This window comes from Humulus lupulus, chromosome 3 (genome assembly GCF_963169125.1).
Source record: "Humulus lupulus chromosome 3, drHumLupu1.1, whole genome shotgun sequence".
Lineage (NCBI taxonomy): Eukaryota > Viridiplantae > Streptophyta > Magnoliopsida > Rosales > Cannabaceae > Humulus > Humulus lupulus.
This window is the reverse complement of record NC_084795.1, coordinates 3,612,450-3,632,360: the sequence shown is the minus strand read 5'-3', so window position 1 is coordinate 3,632,360 and position 19,911 is coordinate 3,612,450. Positions and strand designations below refer to the sequence as shown.

The 19,911-nt window shown below is 32.7% G+C and overlaps 1 protein-coding gene and 1 pseudogene across 2 annotated transcripts; one reads left to right on the top strand and one right to left on the bottom strand.

Annotated features, from left to right (window-relative positions):
• Positions 1 to 728: 728 nt before the first annotated feature.
• Positions 729 to 7,242, top strand: LOC133821797 (epidermis-specific secreted glycoprotein EP1-like; annotated as a pseudogene).
• Positions 7,243 to 7,935: 693 nt separating this feature from the next.
• On the bottom strand, positions 7,936 to 13,309 carry LOC133821796 (uncharacterized membrane protein At1g16860-like). 2 transcript variants are annotated; one of them, XM_062253946.1, is made up of 5 exons: positions 13,097 to 13,309; positions 10,698 to 11,636; positions 9,241 to 9,396; positions 8,638 to 8,849; positions 7,936 to 8,488 (listed from the first exon to the last, which is right to left on the bottom strand). In XM_062253946.1, exons 2-5 carry the CDS (start codon positions 11,571 to 11,573, stop codon positions 8,296 to 8,298), a joined length of 1,437 nt encoding a protein of 478 aa, XP_062109930.1. In that variant the 5' UTR covers positions 11,574 to 11,636; positions 13,097 to 13,309; the 3' UTR covers positions 7,936 to 8,295. The 2 variants fall into 2 exon arrangements, with proteins under 2 accessions (XP_062109930.1, XP_062109931.1); XM_062253947.1 differs by lacking the exon at positions 13,097 to 13,309 and adding an exon at positions 12,930 to 13,071.
• Positions 13,310 to 19,911: the final 6,602 nt, after the last annotated feature.

The following is a 19,911-nucleotide window of genomic DNA, read 5'->3' as shown; positions in this document are numbered from 1 at the left end:
CCAAAAATATCATGTAAACTCTTAAGTGTGTTCAAAGAAAAAAAAATTAAATTATTTAAATAAGGTGGTGTTCAAGAAAAAAAAAATTTAAATAAGGTTCAGCAGCCTTTCCTTCCCAGCCGGCCCAATTATTTAAAATTACATAAAAAAAATTACATATACAAAATGGTTCATTTTTTTCAAATTTATTAAAACCGTCTTAGGCCCACTTTTTTTCAGGGTCGGCCTTGGATATTGGATTACACCGAAAATAATATGCCAACTTCTGATTGTATTGTACACCAAATAGTTAAATAGTTAGATATATAACGCATATTATAGGATATAACCATTTCAATTGGCATAAGTTGTGAACTTCATACTCTCGAATCATTATAATCTATAATGAAGTTGTGAACTGATCTGATTTAATATGCAAATAATGTGGATTATGTTACATCAATTACTTACTATTTTTAATCTTAAACCATTCATTGATATTAATATATTTCAAGACAAGCAAAAAAATTGTCGACAGATACCACAGTAAAAAATTGTCCCAATAATATTGTGTGGACAAAAAGAAGACAGGGAGAGTTGAAGACCAGACTACTTTCTGTGAATAAATTCTATGCAATCCATATCCACAAGTAAACATCATTTGTCAAGATTGTCAACTACTCATAAATGACCAAAAATTATTTGCTATATATATATATATATGAACCATAGCCCAAGCTCCATTAACACACAAAAATATCATCAAATCAATGTCTTCCTCACTCAACAACAACAGAGCTCTACTCTTATTACTTCTTTCCATAGTTACCCTTTCCATTGTAGAAGCCAAAGTCCCTGAAAACGCTACATTCCAATACGTCAACGAAGGAGAGTTTGGTCCATACGTTATCGAATACAACGGAAACTACCGTCCTTTACCTATCTCAAACTCACCATTCCAACTTTTTTTCTATAACACAACCCCTAATGCCTTCACCCTTGCCATGCGCATGACCACCCGCCGATCCGAGTCGCTCCGCTGATTCGTTTGGGAGGCCAACCGAGGCAACCCAGTTGGCGAAAATGCCACGCTCACATTCGGTGTCGATGGAAATCTCGTCCTGGCCGAAGCCGACGGCAGAGTGGCCTGGCAAACCAACACGGCCAACAAAGGCGTCGTTGGCTTGGAATTGCTTCCTAATGGTAATGTGGTGTAATTTCCTACACCAATACAAGAACAGAATCCAATATATGCAACAAGACAATGAGAATCAAAATATTAAACAAGAAACAAATGAGCAAAATGAAAAGAAAGAACTAATCTGATGGAGAAAATAGCCAAAGGCAATGGCTGATGATTCCTTTATTAAATCTCCAAAGAATGATACAAATAGAGTCACAAGAGCCTAGCTTTACACAATTACAAATCAGCTCACACTGAGAGGCATTGATCAAATACACAATGCTCTCTTTTACAACCCTCCAAAACTCTCTTTTATGACTTAGAAAATTCAGTACGAAAATGAAGAAGCTAGGACTCTTATTTATAGACTCAGATTAAAGCAAAATAAAGCTAACTACAAACATTACAGGTAATTAACTAACTAAACAATGACATGTCAGCTGAGTTGGACAAGTGGTTGAATCATCACAACAAATCCACCTTGATTTGACTACTTGGACAGCAGCAGCAGACATAAAGAATTGAGCTTCAAAAGGTTTGAAGATCAACAACAATTATCAATGTTTAGGAGATTTAGACAGTGTTTAAACTTCTGGAAGGTCACACTCTTAGTCAGCATATCAGCAGCATTATCTTCAGTGTTGACCTTCTTAGCATGAACCTGCCCTTTGGCAACAATGTCTCTTATAAAATGGTACTTGATATCTATATGTTTTGATCTTTCATGTAGCATAGGATTTTTAATCAAATGCAAAGCACTTTGATTATCACAGTAGATAGATATCTTACTTGAGTCAAAACCAAGTTCATGAGTTATACCTTTGAGCCAAAGTGCTTCTTTAAAGGCTTCTGCTGCAGCTATATATTCAGCTTCTGTAGTTGAGAGAGCAACTACCTTTTGCAAATTAGATTTCCAGCTGACAGCACCTCCACATACACAGAATACTAAACCAGAAAGTGACTTCCTGGTATCAAGATTTGCAGCATAATCACTATCTACAAATCCAATAACATCTCCTTCTTGTTCTGTTTTCTTCCCAAAAATTAATCCAAGCTGAGTTGTTCCTTGAATATACCTCAGAATCCATCTTAAAGCCTTCCAATGTTCTTCTCCAGGATTAACCATGTATCTACTGACTACATTGAGAGCATGAGCCAAATCCGGTCGAGTACAAACCATAGAATACATGAGGCTGCCCACAATGTTGGTGTATGGAACCTTTTCCATGTTTCTTCTTTCTTTCTCACTTTGTGGGCACTGATCCTGAGATAATTTGAAATGAGGGGCTAGAGGTGTTGAAACAGTTTTGGCTTTATCCATCTTGAACCTCTCTAATACCTTCTCTAAATATTTCTTTTGATGCAGCATAATGATTCCTGGTTCAGGTCTTTCAATCTCAATTCCAAGGATCTTCTTGGCTTTGCCAAGGTCCTTCATTTCAAACTCATTACTTAGCTGCAACTTCAGATTGTGAATGTCTCTTTTGCATTTGCCTACAATTAGGATATCATCAACATATAAAAGCAGATATATGTTGTTGTTTAAGTAGACACAAGGGTCAAAGTTACTTTTGACAAATCCAATATTAGTAATGAATTGGTCAAATCTGATGTTCCATTGTCTAGGGGCCTGTTTAAGACCATAAAGAGACTTCTTGAGAAGACAAACCTGATTTGGATTACCATTTTCAAAACCTTCAGGTTGATGCATAAAAATTTCTTCCTTCAATAAGCCATGTAAAAATGCAGTTTTTACATCCATTTGTTCCACCTCAAGCTTATCTCTAGCTGCCTTTGCCATTATGATTCGAATTGATGTTTGTTTCACAACTGGAGAGAATATTTCTGTGTAATCTATTCCCTCTTTTTGTGTAAATCCCTTGGCCACAAGTCTGGCTTTAAACCTTTCTTTCTCAATTCCAGGAATTCCCTCTTTCAGCTTGAATATCCACTTGCATCCAACCAGTTTTTTCTTCTCTGGTTTTTCAACTAATACCCAAGTGTTATTTTTCTGTAGGGAAGACATTTCTTCCTGCATTGCCTTCTTCCACTGTTTGCATTTGCTACTCCTCATAGCTTCTTCATATGTCAGGGGATCTGTGTCAATTTCTTCTTCTGCAACAGACAAGGCATATGCTATAAAATCAGCATATCCAAGTCTTTCTGGTGCCCTGATGTCTCTCCTTTCTCTGTCTCTGGCCAGTTGATAATTATCAAGATTGCTGGTCTCATCTGTGACTTCTACAGATGCAATTGCACCTGTTTGAGATCTATCCTCAGGTGTTGTAACAGTTTGATCCCTTTGAGCATTATTGGCATCTTCCACCTGAATTCGAGCAGTCTGATTTGTATTGACAGGTTGAGCTGTAATAGGTGTCTTCATTGGCATTTCTTCTTCTCTGAAAACAACATCCCTGCTCACTATGCATCTTTTAAATCCAGGTTCTAGGCACCATAGCTTGTAGCCTTTAACACCAGTAGGATACCCAATAAACATGCATTTGATTGCTCTTGGCTCTAACTTGTCTTGTTTAATATGAGCATAAGCTGTACATCCAAACACTTTCAAGTGTTCATAGGACTGTTTCCTCCCTGTCCAGATTTCTTGAGGAGTTTTAAAGTCTAAGGCTACTGAGGGACATCTATTAATTAGATAGCCTGCTGTAGTGACAGCTTCTCCCCAAAATTTCTTTTCCAAACCAGCTCCTTTAAGCATGCATCTTACTCTTTCAATGAGTGTCCTATTCATTCTCTCAGCTAATCCGTTTTGCTGAGGTGTTTTCCTTACTGTCTTGTGCCTAGCAATGCCCTCTTGTTGACAGTACTTGGTGAATTCATTGGAGCAATACTCAAGACCATTGTCTGTCCTGAGTTTTTTAACCTTTTTTCCAATTTGATTTTCTGTCAACTTCTTCCAATTAATGAAAGTTTCTAGAGCTTGATCCTTTGTTTTTAACAGTAATATCCACACCTTTCTTGAGTAATCATCTACAATACTCATAAAGTAATTTGCTCCACCTAGAGAGGATACTTTTGCAGGCCCCCATAGGTCTGAATGTAAGTAGGCTAGAGGTTCTGTTGTAGTATGTATTCCTTTGCCAAACTTCACCCTACAACTCTTTCCAATAACACATTCCTCACAGAAGTCTAGTTTCCCACTTAATTTTCCACTGAGCAGACCTTGTTTTGTCAGTTCTGTTATACCTCTCTCACTTACATGTCCAAGCCTTTTGTGCCAAAGTTGAGTCATGTCAACATCCTTTTGAACGACTGAAGCAGTACCTGTTATTGATTTCCCAGCTAGAAAGTAGAGTCCACCTTTAAATTCTCCTTTCATAACCAGTAATGAACCCTTCATAACCTTCATAGTGTTACTTTCAATCTTTATTACACAGCCATTCTGAGCTAAAGTCCCAACAGATAGCAAGTTCCTTCTCAGATTAGGAACATATCTAACATTTTGTATTGTTCTGATCACACCATCATGCATCTTTATTGTGACAGAACCAATTCCTCTCACTTGACATGCCTTGTTGTTTCCAAGTAGCACAGAACCACCTAAAAATTCTTTGAAGTCTCGAAACAACATTTTGTTAGGACACATATGGAAAGAGCAGCCAGAGTCAAGAATCCATTCATTACCTGAATTTTCACTCGATACAACCAAGACATCTGCAGAGTCATATCCATCAGAAACTACACTAGTTTCTCCTCTTTCTTGACTTTTATCTCTGTTTTGCTTGTTCTTCAAGAAGTAGCACTCAGTCTTGTAATGCCCTTCCTTTTTACAGTAATTGCAAAACTTTCCTGATCTGAATTTTGCCTTTGGTTTCTGGCTGTTGTGCCTCTTATAGCCATTGTTACCTTTTACATGCCTTTGATCTCTGTGTTCAGTCCTGCCTCGAGCAATTAACAGCCCTTCACCTCCTGCTTCAGATCTTTCTTCTGATCTTTTCTGAATTTCTTTTGAGTTTAAGGCAGCTTTCACTTCTGCCATTGTGAGAGTATCCTTTCCATACAATATTGTATCAACAAAGTGTTCATAAGATCTTGGCAATGAACTGAGTAAGATTATACCTTGATCTTCTTCCTCAAGCTTGACACCAATATTGTTCAATTCCAAAATGATCTTGTTGAAATCATCAAGATGCTTTCTGAGTTCTTTTGCATCATCCATCCGAAGTGTATACAACTTTTTCTTCAAATACAATTTATTTGCCAAGGATTTCTTCAAGTAAATTGCAGCCAACTTTTCCCATAGACCAATGGTTGTATCTTCATTTGACACTTCTCTAAGAACCTCATCTCCAAGGCTGAGCAAGATTGCACTATGAGCTTTTACTTCTGTCTCACTGAATTTCTCTCTGTCATCCTCAGCTTTCATTTCATTATTGGGATCAATGGCCTTCGCAAGTCCCTGATGCACCAAGAGTGCTTTCATTTTGATTCTCCAAAGACCAAAGTCATTATGCCCTGTGAATTTGTCAACTTCGAATTTCACACCAGCCATTCTTGAAGCTTTCTTGAATTCTTGAAGCAAGTTCTTGATTTCTTGGAGCTTGAAACCTGGCTCTTGATACCACTTGTGGTGTAATTTCCTACACCAATACAAGAACAGAATCCAATATATGCAACAAGACAATGAGAATCAAAATATTAAACAAGAAACAAATGAACAAAATGAAAAGAAAGAACTAATCTGATGGAGAAAATAGCCAAAGGCAATGGCTGATGATTCCTTTATTAAATCTCCAAAGAATGATACAAATAGAGTCACAAGAGCCTAGCTTTACACAATTACAAATCAGCTCACACTGAGAGGCATTGATCAAATACACAATGCTCTCTTTTACAACCCTCCAAAACTCTCTTTTATGACTTAGAAAATTCAGTACGAAAATGAAGAAGCTAGGACTCTTATTTATAGACTCAGATTAAAGCAAAATAAAGCTAACTACAAACATTACAGGTAATTAACTAACTAAACAATGACATGTCAGCTGAGTTGGACAAGTGGTTGAATCATCACAACAGGTAACATGGTTTTGCACGACTCCAATGGTCGTTTTGTCTGGCAAAGCTTCGATTATCCGACTGATACTATTTTAGTTGGCCAAGCCATGAAAGCTGGAGTCCAACACAAGCTGGTCAGTCGCCTCTCCGAAACGGAGAACAAAGATGGGCCTTATAGCATGGTGTTGGAGCCCAAAAGACTTGCTCTCTATTACACTAGCAAGAACTCTCCAACGCCTTTGCTTTACTATGATTTCTCATCATTTTCCGGCAGCCCAATTCAGGACCCTCCAGCGAACTTGACATTCAAAGCTTCTCCTGAAACTGATGAAGGTTTTGCTTACGACCTGTCGTTTACTACCCCAAACCAGATTGATGGTTATCTATTCACAAGGCCCAACTACAACAGTACATTGTCGTTTTTAAGGCTTGGGATGGATGGAAACGTTAGGATATATACATTCTACGACAAAGTGGATTGGAGAGCGTGGGAGGTGACTTTCACCCTTTTGGATAGAGAAATGAGTAATGGTTGGGAGAGCGAGTGCCTGTTGCCTGGGCGATGTGGGACTTTTGGGGTTTGTGAGAACGATCAGTGTGTGGCTTGCCCTTCGGAGAATGGACTTTTGGGTTGGAGCAAGAATTGTGAGCCCAAAAAGGTGAGGTCTTGTAAGCCCAGTGATTTTCATTACTACAAAATCGAGGGAGTTGATCATTTCTTGAGTAAGTATACCAAAGGTAGTGCTGTCAAGGAAAGTGAATGTGGGAACAAGTGCACTTCGGATTGCAAGTGTTTGGGGTACTTTTATCACAAACAAGCTTCGAGGTGTTGGATTGCTTATGATTTGATGACTTTGACAAAAGTTGACAACTCTACCCACGTGGGTTACATCAAGACACCTAATTAATACTAATATTATTGTGTTTTGAAACTTAGACCAAGTTTCTAGTTTGTAGTAATGCTTAGTTGGGAATAAAGTGAATCCAACTCATGTTGAATAATTTGAGTCTTTTGAATTGATGGTTCTGATTTGAATGTTCTCAGTCAAACTAGGACTAGGGCTGAACATCGGTCCATTTGAGCGATTTTTTCATATTATTAAATCAAAAATTCGATTTTCGGTATAGATTGGTGCAATTCAAAAACCGACCGACCAAATCAATTAAAAAAAAAAACCAACCGTTTTGTATCGCAACTTGGTCGGTTAAACCGACCAAACCGAAGTTTTTTTTTTCCATAATTTTTTAGAAAGTTTTAGATAAAAAATTTTGGATTGTTGGAATTCATTTTTGTGCTTTTTTAAAATACAAATACATAGAATATAGTTACATTCACAAATTTAAAAGTGTGAAAACATAATTCAAAGTCCATAAGCTTAACATAACCTACATATATTTATAATTTCGGTCAGTTTCGGTTTAAATTGATCGATCCACATGGATTTTTCAAACTAAATGAACAGTAACAGTTTACGCCATTTACGATTTTTTCGGTGTTCGGTTTAATTAGTTTTGGTTTTTTCAATGTTCGGAAGATCAGTGTACTCAATTTTTTCGGTTTTAGATTTTATGCTCAGCCCTAAGTCAAACTAATAAATAAATAAACATATGAAAATTGTAATAAAGCATGACTAGATAACTGGTTGGCTAACTTCAAATTTTAAACAAGCGGTCACAATTCATTGTATTGTTTAGACATAAATTGTTTATAGAGCACTGATACGAGTTCCTATTCATACATTAAAAGATGTAAACCATGCTTCAAGGTAATGAAATATATAACACTTTGCTTCTTTTTTTTTATAATGTATTTGGAGTCTGCTCAATGTTTCAAATCACATAAAATTTCCCCACTACATCAAATTCACACCCCATTGCAAAAGCTTTCAAACCTAAAAAAAAAGAAAAAGAAGATAATAGAAATGAATTGCTAGAAGCTATACACCAACTAAAAGAAAATGTGAATTGGAACATCACCATAAACGAATTACCACACTCCTTTTCGTTTACAACTACCAAAAGCAGCCACCGCCGCCATTACCACAGTAAATTTTTATACCGGCGACCCAAAAAATTGCTTGACAGATCAAGCGCGGGAAAATCTAACGAGCACATTCAAACTAAACAGGTATCACATCATTCTTGGACGAGTCTTCACATCTCAAAACAATTCCTTCAAGATTAGAGGGAAAGATACACTGCATATATTGGCAACCTGTTGTCAATGGCTCTGGCGGAGGGACGATCATGAGTACATTATCGTTCCTTTGTACAACTCCCATCACACTAACTGTGCTACCTTCCTTGATGTACCTACAAAAATCAAAAACTTTCTTGTAAACAAACATTTGGCACCACATTCCCAACTTGTGTTCTCCCAATAGTCCCAATTGTCAACTTCGGACTCTGTTTATACATTACTTTGTAGAAACCAAAATAAACTGCAGGATATAGATTTTTACCCTTCTTTCAGTCGCATTGTACGCTCATCGCTTGAAAGATTTTTCTCCCTCAACCACTTGGCAAACTCTGGAGACAAGTGTTCATTTGTTGGGTTCACATCAACAACGAAGGAGTCATCGACATACGGAGTCACCCTTGCTCCATAACCAGTCTTAACCAAAGCTCTCAAGCCAGACTGAAAGTCTGATATGTAGAAGTCTACCACATGCCTCTGACAACCAACATAGCAAAGATTTTAATAGGCTTGATATTTGTCAAGAATCAAGGAAACCAAACAGAATGTCTCAAAGTATCCACCAGATCAAACATTTTATTTTTAATAAGCTAATTCTATGATTAACATTTCCTAATTTTCTTGATTCATCTACCGTTAAGTTTATGTTAAAAAAAACCCTCTAAAGAAAGTCGGAAATACAGTTTGTTTGTTCATAAACTCTACAGTATTAGTCTAATCCAATAAGCTCCATTCAAAAATTCAACCTCTACCTATCAACTATAAAAATAAGTTTTACGGTATGACACAACATATCATAAAACTTAATAGTTACTAATTTTCAATATATTTATACTATGAACAATTGCAAAAATAATATCCTACTCACCTCTGAGGATCTGACTCCCCAAGTAAAACGACGATGTGTGGAGTTTGCTGGTTTCGAACCCCATCCTCGGTACTCATACAAACTCGTTGATGTATAGACACACCTAGGAATTTTTCGGAAGGATGATTCGAGAGGCACATTACCACAAGTAACCACCTGTGCAAGTGTTACAAAATAACAATGTCATAAATTTGAAACATACTTGTGCAAATGCAAAAAGGAAATATGGTAGTCAACCAGACCAATAAACATACTTGAAAAGGTAGTAAGCATAATGCTTTTTTACTTCTCTAGATCTTACCCTTTACCCTTGCACTCTGACTCTCTTCACTACATCTTTTCTGCTGTTTCTCCCTATTGCTCTCTGCCATATTCTCGAGACCATTACTATCATTTCTTCAGAGTGGAATTTATTCTGAAGTATTTGACAATTTCCACATGCTTAAAGTCTTTAAGAAATTCTAACCGAAAGAGTTAAGGTATTACCCCAACAATAATCAAAGTAATGACAAACTAATTACTCCCATTCAGAGAGAAACTTCCCATCTATTACTAAATGGAATATGGTTTAACTAAAGAAACCACTGTGACTTATCAGCAGGTTATGTCTCTGTCTCCAACAGTAATTGCAATATCCAAGTTCTATTTTTCCCACTTTAAAATTCAAACTTAGAGTTTCTCTGGAATTCCTCAATTAGACTCTTCACTGCATCTTTCCCACTGTCTTTTCCTATCCCTCTCCACCACATTCTCGAGAGATTTTCTGCCTAATCGAATGTTGGCTAGAATATTACTATCATTGTTCAAGAGTAGAAACTGCTATGATATATTTGACAATTTCAACATGCATAAAGTCTTAAGAAACACAAAGAATTAAGGCATTACCTCAACATTAAGCAAAGTAATTACAAAATACATAAGCTGTCTAAATAATTTTCCCATTTAGAGATAATCTTACAGTAACTTGTTTCATATGATGGAATAGGGTTTTCAGTTAACTAAAGAAAGCAGTCTCATGTCACAGCAGGTTATGTCTCTACACTAATAATTGCCCAAGTTCCAAAAAACTTCCACTTCAAAATCAAACATAAGAGTTTCCCTGGAATGCCCCTATTAAACTCTCATTGTTCCACTCTGCCCAACTAACAAAATAAATACCACAAACAGCAGAGGATTCTACCATCACATTCTGTAACAATGCATGTGATTTCTCTAAACAAATGTAGGATCGATCCTTCCAAAAAAAAAAAAAGATTAACTGCTCTATCGGTCCCCTAGACTAATAAAAAAATGTCACTTTGGTCTCTAAAAGAAGTTTTGATTTAGTTGTTGTAAAGTTTAAGAAAGTAGACAATTGCAGCTTGAAGTGCCAGGCACACACACACACATATATATAATAAAGTGCTTAAAAGTGGGTTGGTAGAATAGCAATAAGAAGATAGGATGAAAGAACATACCCCAGAAACTTTCACAAGTTGACCATTTTTTGCACTTCTAAGCTCAGCATCTGGATAACTAGAAATGAAATTTACGACAGATGTTCTGCCCCAACAAGTATTCCAAGTGAATAATGCGACAACAAAGGCAAAGAGAATCACTACAACAATGAGAAGAACGGCATTATGAACTGCTCCAAGAATAAAACCACCAGCTATGAAACCCATCACGAACAACAGTATCACAGACCAAAGTACTGGCTTTGGAAAGTTCCTCCTAAAGGAAAACTCATCATCTTGGCTCAGGGTAGTGACAGCCTGATTGTGAACGACAGCGGAACCAGGTACTTTCATTGATCCCATAGATTCTAAACTACCAGATACTCTCTTAGGGGGTCCAGATGAATTCTGAGGGCCAGAATGAATTGGCCCAGATGTTAAAAGGCCTGTAGTGGGAAGATTTGGAACAGGGCCAGAGTTTTGGCGAGTGGCTCCTCCTGATTGAGGGCCAGATACTTTCTTCATAGGTTCCCCATGTTTGTTCAATGGTCCAGAATTTGTCTTTTTTAATGCAGCTGAACCAGAACCAGAAGATACAGGACCTGAAGTATAAACACTACGACCCGCAGCATTAGATGAAATAGGTCCTGAATGTGACACAGCACCTCCAAACGATCCAGTCCTCGAAGGAGGATTGTTGATGTGTCCAGATTTCCTAGACTTTGAACCATCAGGGACATTTAACATTTTTCCCAACTCTCCTGACTTCTTAATATCACCACCAGTATAGGGCATAGCTGTTGAGCTCATTGTGGGAGTCCTCTCTTTTGGCTGCTCAGGCCGGCCTGATACATACAACCCATTGCTGAGCTGATGAGATGGAAATCTGGAAGCCATCGAGGTTCTTTAAGGAGCACAAAACTACAAGATAACTATGCTGCAATGATTCTCGAAGTCCTACTGCGGACACAAAAAAATTGGTCATTGAAAGAACCCAAAAATAAAAAAAAGCAAGAATACTATAAGTTATAAACCAACAATTTTTTTTAAATGAGATTACAAAAAAAAATACCAAAAATTAATAAGAAAAAGAAAAAAGAAGGGGAATTAAAATGAACCGTATAAGAAAGAAATGAAACAAGTGGGTTGTAGATTCTATACCTCTTTTAGTTCAAGTAAGAAATCTATGAAACAATATTCAAGTAAGTTATATTTTTCTTTCAACAACGTTGGAAAAAGGTTTCCACTTTCCAGAAAAAAAAAAATATTAGAAGGATTTTTTAAAATACCTACAGAAATTCTTTTCCAATTTATTTCCTCAAATAGCCTAATGAGAGAGTTGACATGATTTTAAAATATAGACTAATCATCAAAATCTTGAATCATGAATTTAGACTATTAAATTCTCCCATCTTCATAGAATTTTGACAGTTTCCAGTTCAAGAACCAAAAGATTCTACAGCTGGAGCAAAAGGAGAAAAAATAAAAAGACAAACACTTAAAAGGCTCATGAAAATTGTTTTATCAAAAATGACATTTTTTTTTTATACTAAGCTCCCCACCACATTTGGGGAATAGGGAAACTACAGCAATTTCTATGTAGATACCCAGAGAAACTTGAACCTCAGACCTTGTGGGAGCAAACCAAATGCCCTCAAATAGTGAGCTATAACTTTTGGGTTAAAGAAAGAACAACTTCCTAAAAATTTCAGAATACCATACTTCATTCCAGAAGAGTTGTAAACCATTTTAGTTTAAAAGCAAGAGTTACTTCTTAAATTTTGTCTTCATACATGTTTTGAGAAACTAGCAGAATCCTGAACATAAAAGCATAAAGATCAAACCTTTAAGATAACAGAAGCCACAAAAACCTATTACAGGGTTTCCTGTTCTCCTTTTAGTAATGTTCCAATTCAGACAACCATTTGGAGAACAAATTAACAGGGCACATAAGATCTGAATCACCTTTTGGATCTCAGAAAATTGAGCAAGGTAAAGGAAATGAGCCAGATATTATCTAAAACTGGCTTCAATACATTAAGCAGTTTCCCAAGATCCAAATGGAGTTTAACAGCACAGTTCAGTGAAAAAAATTCAGCCAAAAGTCCCAATAATAACAACCACAATATATTTTATGCCCACTTTTCAGTAATTTCTTGTGAAAAACTAACAAGCTTCAAACTAGAAGATGAAAACCAAAAAGAACATTTTTTTTCCCCTAAATAGAGCTTCAATTAAAAAAAAAGTACATACCCAGATAATCATTTGGAGAAAAAAGGCAAAGAACATTACAATGGCGAAGATCTAAACGAATGTAGCATAGATTTCAAAAGGGTCTTGAAGAGTTCAACAATGGAGTCAGAAAGTAAGAAGAGAAAAAGGGCATAACTGGAATAGTAAAAGATAGTCCATTTGCATACCTGAAGAAGAAGATGAAGAAGAAGCAAAGTTGTTCAATTGATCAAACACAGTGGTTGGAAGTGATAACAGCAGTGATTGAGCTGGTGAGAGACTGAGATCCCATCTCCATAGCAGTCACCATCTCTCTCTCTCTCTCTCTCTCTCTCTCTCTCACTGTAAAATAGTTTCTCTCTCCAAAGAGCCGCAACAACTGGTGGGTTGTCTGATCCTTCGAAATCCACCAAACTGAAAAGGAAAAGAAAAAAAACGTATTTAATAGAATTTAATTTTTTTAGAAAATAATATTTAAAAAAAAAAATATATATATATATATATACATTTGTTGCTTAATTTTGTTAAGACTAAAATTTTGTTCCAAATATTTATTAAGTTAAAAACAACAAAATAAAAAAGACAAAACTTGGTTACGTTTTTACAAAAAGATTTGGAACAATGATTAAGTTTATGCGTAAAGAGTCAGTAAATATCTTAGTATCTCCAAACAAATCAAAATCTTAATAATTTCTCATTTCAATAAAGGTATCTAATGTTAAAAAGAACATTATTTTGGAAATTTTAATTAATTAATAATCTCTTCTTTGTTTTTTTGGCCAAATATTAGAAGGAAAAAAATCTGAATTTTGTTGGGTTTTAAGGAAAAACTATTTTTGTAAATTTTTTTGTTTTATTGTTATATTTTTTTTACAAAATAATAACACATAACACATATGGTATTATTCTAACATCAAATTGACTTGAAATTTATAAAAATAAAATAAAATTATAAGACGTTTAGTCCATTACTTCGTTTACTTTTAAACAAAATCAAAATATTTACTTCAAAGGATTAAAAAAATTCAAAATTCAAATAAATAAATTTATTTCTTTTGTTTTTTAGTGTTGAAAAAAATACCATTGTAGTTGCCTTTTTCTTTAGTCAGAAAGAACAAAACACTATGATACTACTTTATTGTATGATTTTAAAATAGAGTGAGGAATTTGAAATAAACACCTCAGCATTAGATATTTTATTTGATTTTTTTAATATCACCTTTTTTTTAATTATATGATGAGAAATTTAAATTATACACCTCCATATTAGAATATTAATTTATATTAATTATGTTAAAGAATTGGCTAATCACATACAACTATTATAGTTTATTAGCTTCTCTTGTGGGAGAAGAATATTACAACTATGGGACCCACTATAACAATTCCTTAAAGAGCCAGCAATAATCTCATTTTCCTTTTAATTTAATTTTCTTAATTGTTAGGATTTGTATTTTTTTATGAAAAAAAAGGTCAATGTATAGTATTAATATTTTCAAAAATGTTTTGGGTTGCAATTGAATTTTGAACCCGAGCTCATTAGCATTTTTTAATTGGTGGGTGAACCGATAAAATTGCTTGCTCGTCAAATATTTTTTTTAAATTCAATATTGACAAACAATCTAGCGTGTTATTGTTTATGTTCGAAACGAAAAACAATGCTCTACTAATTATGATTGTGATAGCTATAAATTCATTTGTAATTATTATTTAATTAAAATTTAAAAAATGAACTAGTTTAAATTTATTTTTTAAAACAATATAAGTGTGGAACAATTTAGAAGTATTTTTAGATTTTATTAAGATATTTTGTGAATATGTTTTTTATCACATTATAATAATAGATTGGGAAAGTTAGAGAAAGATGGGGAGACATTATTTTATGTAGTGATATTAAATAAAGTTAAAATTGGAATAAAGAAAAGATTTATGATCATTAGAGTTTAAGTTTAATTGCAATAAACTTATGTTATAAAAATAGTTGGATGGTTTTTTCAATTCATTATTTTCGGTTTCCATAATGAAAGGTTTGGATTGGTAAGTATTCATTTATGGATGTAATAAATTATCCCTAATTTATGGCCAAGAAGAAATTCGTACCATGTTTCAATTTTATTAGATTTAATTATAAAGAGAAAAAAAAAAGCTTAAGCTAAAATCAAATATATAATCACACACAAACTCCTATTATTGGGAAATTTTTTTTTGTTGAGAAAAGGAGTTTTTATTTTAGTGAAATGATTCTTATAGAGTTTGTTTGCCAAATAGAATATTTTAAAATGATTCTTAAAAAAATAGTATTTTTGAGTTACTATTATCCAGGGCCGGCTATGTGGCTGTGCAATCTGGTCTATTGTCCAGGACCTAATAAATTAAATGGCCAAATTCATTTACCTACCTTTTCAGTTTTTATTTTTTTAAATAAATGAAATGAAGCGTTGTTCCCACTTTTAAATAAACGATTATTAAGTTACATTTCTAAAGGCTGTTTTTATTCTCAATTCCACTTTTAATGTTAAATTGTTAATTCATAAATATTTAGTCAAACCCTTAATTTTGTAAAATATATAATCGTAACAATAATATTTGAAAATATTATTAGTTTTTAGTTAAACTTTTTTTTTTGTTAGGAGCCCAAATTTTTAGATTAAAACAGGGCCTCCAAAATATTTAAGATGGCCTGCTATTAACATTAAATTAAATGACCCTCAATGTCATGATTATATCATATTTGTGTTTTAGGGATGTAAATAATTATAATTACAATGATGTTTGCCCTTATTTGTCTATATTATTTTTATTTTAATAAGTAGTGTTACTAAATTCGAATACGAATTATTATTAGGTGTTGTGTTAAAAATTGATTACTGATAATTAAAATAATTAGTAAATGTAATGAATTTGTGACATTTGGCTTAAATTATTTATCCTCAAATTGGAATTCGAACACAAAGGTATTTTCTAATTTGAATAAGGTCAAAGACAAACACAAGAAATCTATATAAGTAGATGGAAAAAAAAAAGTATTAGTAATATCCTTACATCCCAACATCAATTTATAAATTTATTAATATTCCATGTGATTAAAAAGAACATGATTCACATTGTTTTGTTAAATATTTAGAAAATTTACTAACATCAATATTCAACCTAATGTGAGACACTCGTAATTAATATATAAGGGTATTTCTACGGTGCAACTCACAATGCATCTTTTTTTGTTTGCACCCTGTGAATAATTTACGATGCGAAATTTTTTATGGTTGTGTATATTATAGTTATTTAAAGTATTCGGTAAATTTTCAGAAAATTTCGAATAATTTGCAGTGATGAAACACAAGGTTCAAACAGGTTGTTGTACGTGTGGCTATTTTTTTTATGCGCGTGGAAAACAATATGTCTGAACCCTATTTTCAGTACATTATTCGGGATTTTATGAAAATTTACAAAATATTCTAAATAACTACAATATACATAATCATAAAAAAAATCGCGTCGAAAACTATTCACAGAGTGTAAACAAAAAAAGATGCACCGATCCACCTCTCTTTGTGAGTTGCAACAAAGAAATTTCCTATATATATAACACATTTTGTCAAAAATAAATTGACATATCTACATTTTTTTTATATTTTGGGTTGGTAGGATTAATCACAAGTTCTTTATGTTGAATCATTAACTTTTTTTCAAAGGCACTTTGCTATCCAATAGATTATGAAAATACACTTGCATTTGCTTACATTGTTTACATTATGTATATTAGTAAGATGTTAAGCACTACTTGTCATTAGTATTAACTTATCACTAAAGTTGCAATTTTTATTCATTTAGATAGTTATATAAATATATAATTGTAGTTAATTATTTTAATTTTTTTTTTTTTAAAAGGGATTTTGGTATTAAAATTGAGGAAGGAAGGAGTACGTAATGTGAATGGGGAGTTGGTTTGGTTGGGTTGGGTCATTCTTTGATTATGTCTTAAAAGTCGTTTGAATGTCAAATCCTTGAAAATGAGTTTTTGTATTAATTAACCATCCATCACTATTTGACAATTCCCTCTCACCATATCTTTAGATTTACCCTTTCTCAAGGAGAATTATACTACAACGACTTCACTTTAAGTCTTAGGACTTTCAGTATTTCTTGATCTGTAAATAGTTTTTGGTGCGATTTTTTTTTATGACCGTGTATATTGTAGCTATTTAGAGCATCATACAAATTTTCATAAAATTTCGAATAGTTTACAGTGCTGAAAATTAGGTTCAAACATGTTTTCTACTCGCATAAAAAAAATTAGTCACTCGTGCAACAACATGTTTAAACCTAGTTTTTTGTACTGTAAACTATTCGGAATTTTCTGAAAATTTGCAGGATGCTCTAAATAACTACAATATACACCGTCATAAAAAAAAAATCGTGCCGAAAACTGGCTTAAAGTGAAGCCCTTAAAAAAAAATTCTCCACTATATAAACCAAAATTAGTAAAAAAAAAAAAACAAAAAAAAAAAAACCATCTCACCGAAATAAATTTAATTGATTAAATAAAACTAACACATCGTGTAATGTTTTGGTGCATAAGTTTAGGGCATCTTCAACCCATAACACTATATATGGTGTTGCACCAACATCAAAACTAAATAATCTTAGCATCATATTTTTTTCCCATTCCAATCACAACACTAAAATTTACACCAAAAAATTATATTTTTTATTATTATATTATTTTTTAAAAACATATAATTATAATATATATATACATTTAACAAATTTTATTAATATTATATTTAAAAAGTACAAAAATATACTAAATAATTTTTTGCCATCATCTTAGTGTCCCCTCAAATTTGAGGGGCTACTGTATATATCAGCATATATAATGTATAATATGCCGCCTGGTTAGAATGATATTTTGTGTAAAATCACCTCAAATTTAGTATTATCCAGTTCGGTTGGAATTGGCCACTGCACGCATTATTACTCTATCTATATAAATGTATAACTATTTTATAAATTTACAAAATAGAAAATCCTAATTATAACTCTTTGAATATCTATATTAGGGAAAAAAAACTAAAATTTGCATAAGCCTATAAATAAATAAATAACATCAATTGAGTTATAGACTTTGTTATGCTTTTGTGGTACACTGTCCAAGTCAATTGTTATGCAATTACCATTAAGGTTTTATTTAATTATTTTCTCCTAAAATTAACTAAGTAAATAGTGTATTAAAAGTACTAGAATTGACCATTTGTAAAGCTAGAAATTTCAAATTTATCATTAGTCATATCAAATTTGTTTTTCTTTCTCTATCAAAGCGTTTATATTTTTGTCAGCTTTTTCTAGTTCTATATGGGTTAGGTGAAGTTTTAAAAATTAATTTAGTTCCAACAAAATTTATTAAGATTAGAAGCAATCGTTTCTGAAAAACCATCATATGAACACTTGATTTTAAAAGATAATTTAGGAAAATTATACTTTTTCTCAATCTTTAATTTCAGATTTATTTTAAACAAATGCTTATTTTAAAAATTTAGAAAACATTAATTATTTTTAACATTATGTTTATCTCCTATTGAAGTGAGAGATTTTTTTTTTTTGGATATTTAATAAATATTGAAAATAAAAGGAATGAAAGCATAAATTAATGAAGCATAGTCCAACTAAATTGGAAAATAATTAATATAATAAGATTACTATGGATGTTTGATTTATATATTAATACATAAACTAAAAGTTTTATTTATAAATAAATGGATATTTTTCAATAAATTTGAAAAATCTGCCATTCTCCTGAAATTCTACATTTTTTTTTCTTTTCTAAACATTAATAATTGTTTAATTAGATCTTAATTTAGATGAGATAATATCACATGGGTCCTCAACATTTTCATAATGTGCCACTTAGGATTAGCATATAATATAAGTGTGATTTTATTATTTAGTGTAGAAAAATACTAAATACACTGTATTCTTAGATTCCTAATTTATTTTGCTGTCAATGGCATTAAATATAAATATGAAGAAGTTGAAAAATTAAAACAAGTACTTCTTTTCTTCTTCAAGTTTTTTCTTGATATTTATTTTCTATCTCACTTTCTTTGAAACCAAACACAAATTAAAATACTTAACTTGAATGTGCAACAATACATTAGGATGACTTGAGCAAAGAGCCTTGTCTTTTTCTTTGGTTAATTAGATCTTAATTTAGATGACTTAAGCAAAAAATGCTTTTAGCATGAAAATTATACAATAAACAAATAATCTTTTTACCATAAAAATGCATTTAAAATATGGTTTATATATTTTTAGACTCTGTGTTTTGTCTCATTAAATGTTTGGACTTTGTATTTTGATAAATTACTTTTTGGACCATGTGTTTTGTAAAATGGTTCAAATAGGCCCCTAAACTTGATTTTGATGAATAAAAAATTGAATATAACAACACAGTTCTTAGGCAGAATGATTATATTTTTTGTTTTGAGTTGTTAGTTTGATGAATTATTTGTGATTTTAGTTCAAAAAACTTTGATTAAAATCAGGTTTAGGAGTCTATTTGAACTATTTTAGAAAACACAGGGTCAAAAAAGTAATTTGTCAAAATACAGAGTCCAACACATATAATGAGGCAAAACACAGACTCTAAAAGGCATAAACTCTTTAAAATAATAGTAATGATATGTGCACCCAAAATATGCACCAAAACATTACACACAGTGACGTATCATTGTTTTTTAAAACAGTGGGTCCCAGTTTTAATGAATGTGATTGGCTTGGCAAACTGACACATCACTGCGTGTAAAGTTTGGGTGTATATTTTGAGTGCACGTACCATTACTCTTAAAATAAAAACATAACTGTTAGAACAATTTTGATTTAAAGTTCCTAACTTCTACATTTTTTTTATGAAAATTACAGCTGCAGTAAAATAAATAAATAAATAGACCACCCAAACAACAATATTTTTAAATTTATTAGAAAATACCAATTAGTGAACGATTCA

Excerpts from the sequence above, each read along its gene's own strand:
- LOC133821796 (XM_062253946.1), bottom strand. The coding sequence starts at position 11,573 with ATGGCTTCCAGATTTCCATCTCATCAGCTCAGCAATGGGTTGTATGTA. Across the intron at positions 9,397-10,697 it reads AACTTGTGAAAGTTTCTGGG|GTGGTTACTTGTGGTAATGT; the intron begins GTATGTTCTTTC and ends ACACTTGCACAG. Across the intron at positions 8,850-9,240 it reads GGGGAGTCAGATCCTCAGAG|AGGCATGTGGTAGACTTCTA; the intron begins GTGAGTAGGATA and ends GTTGGTTGTCAG.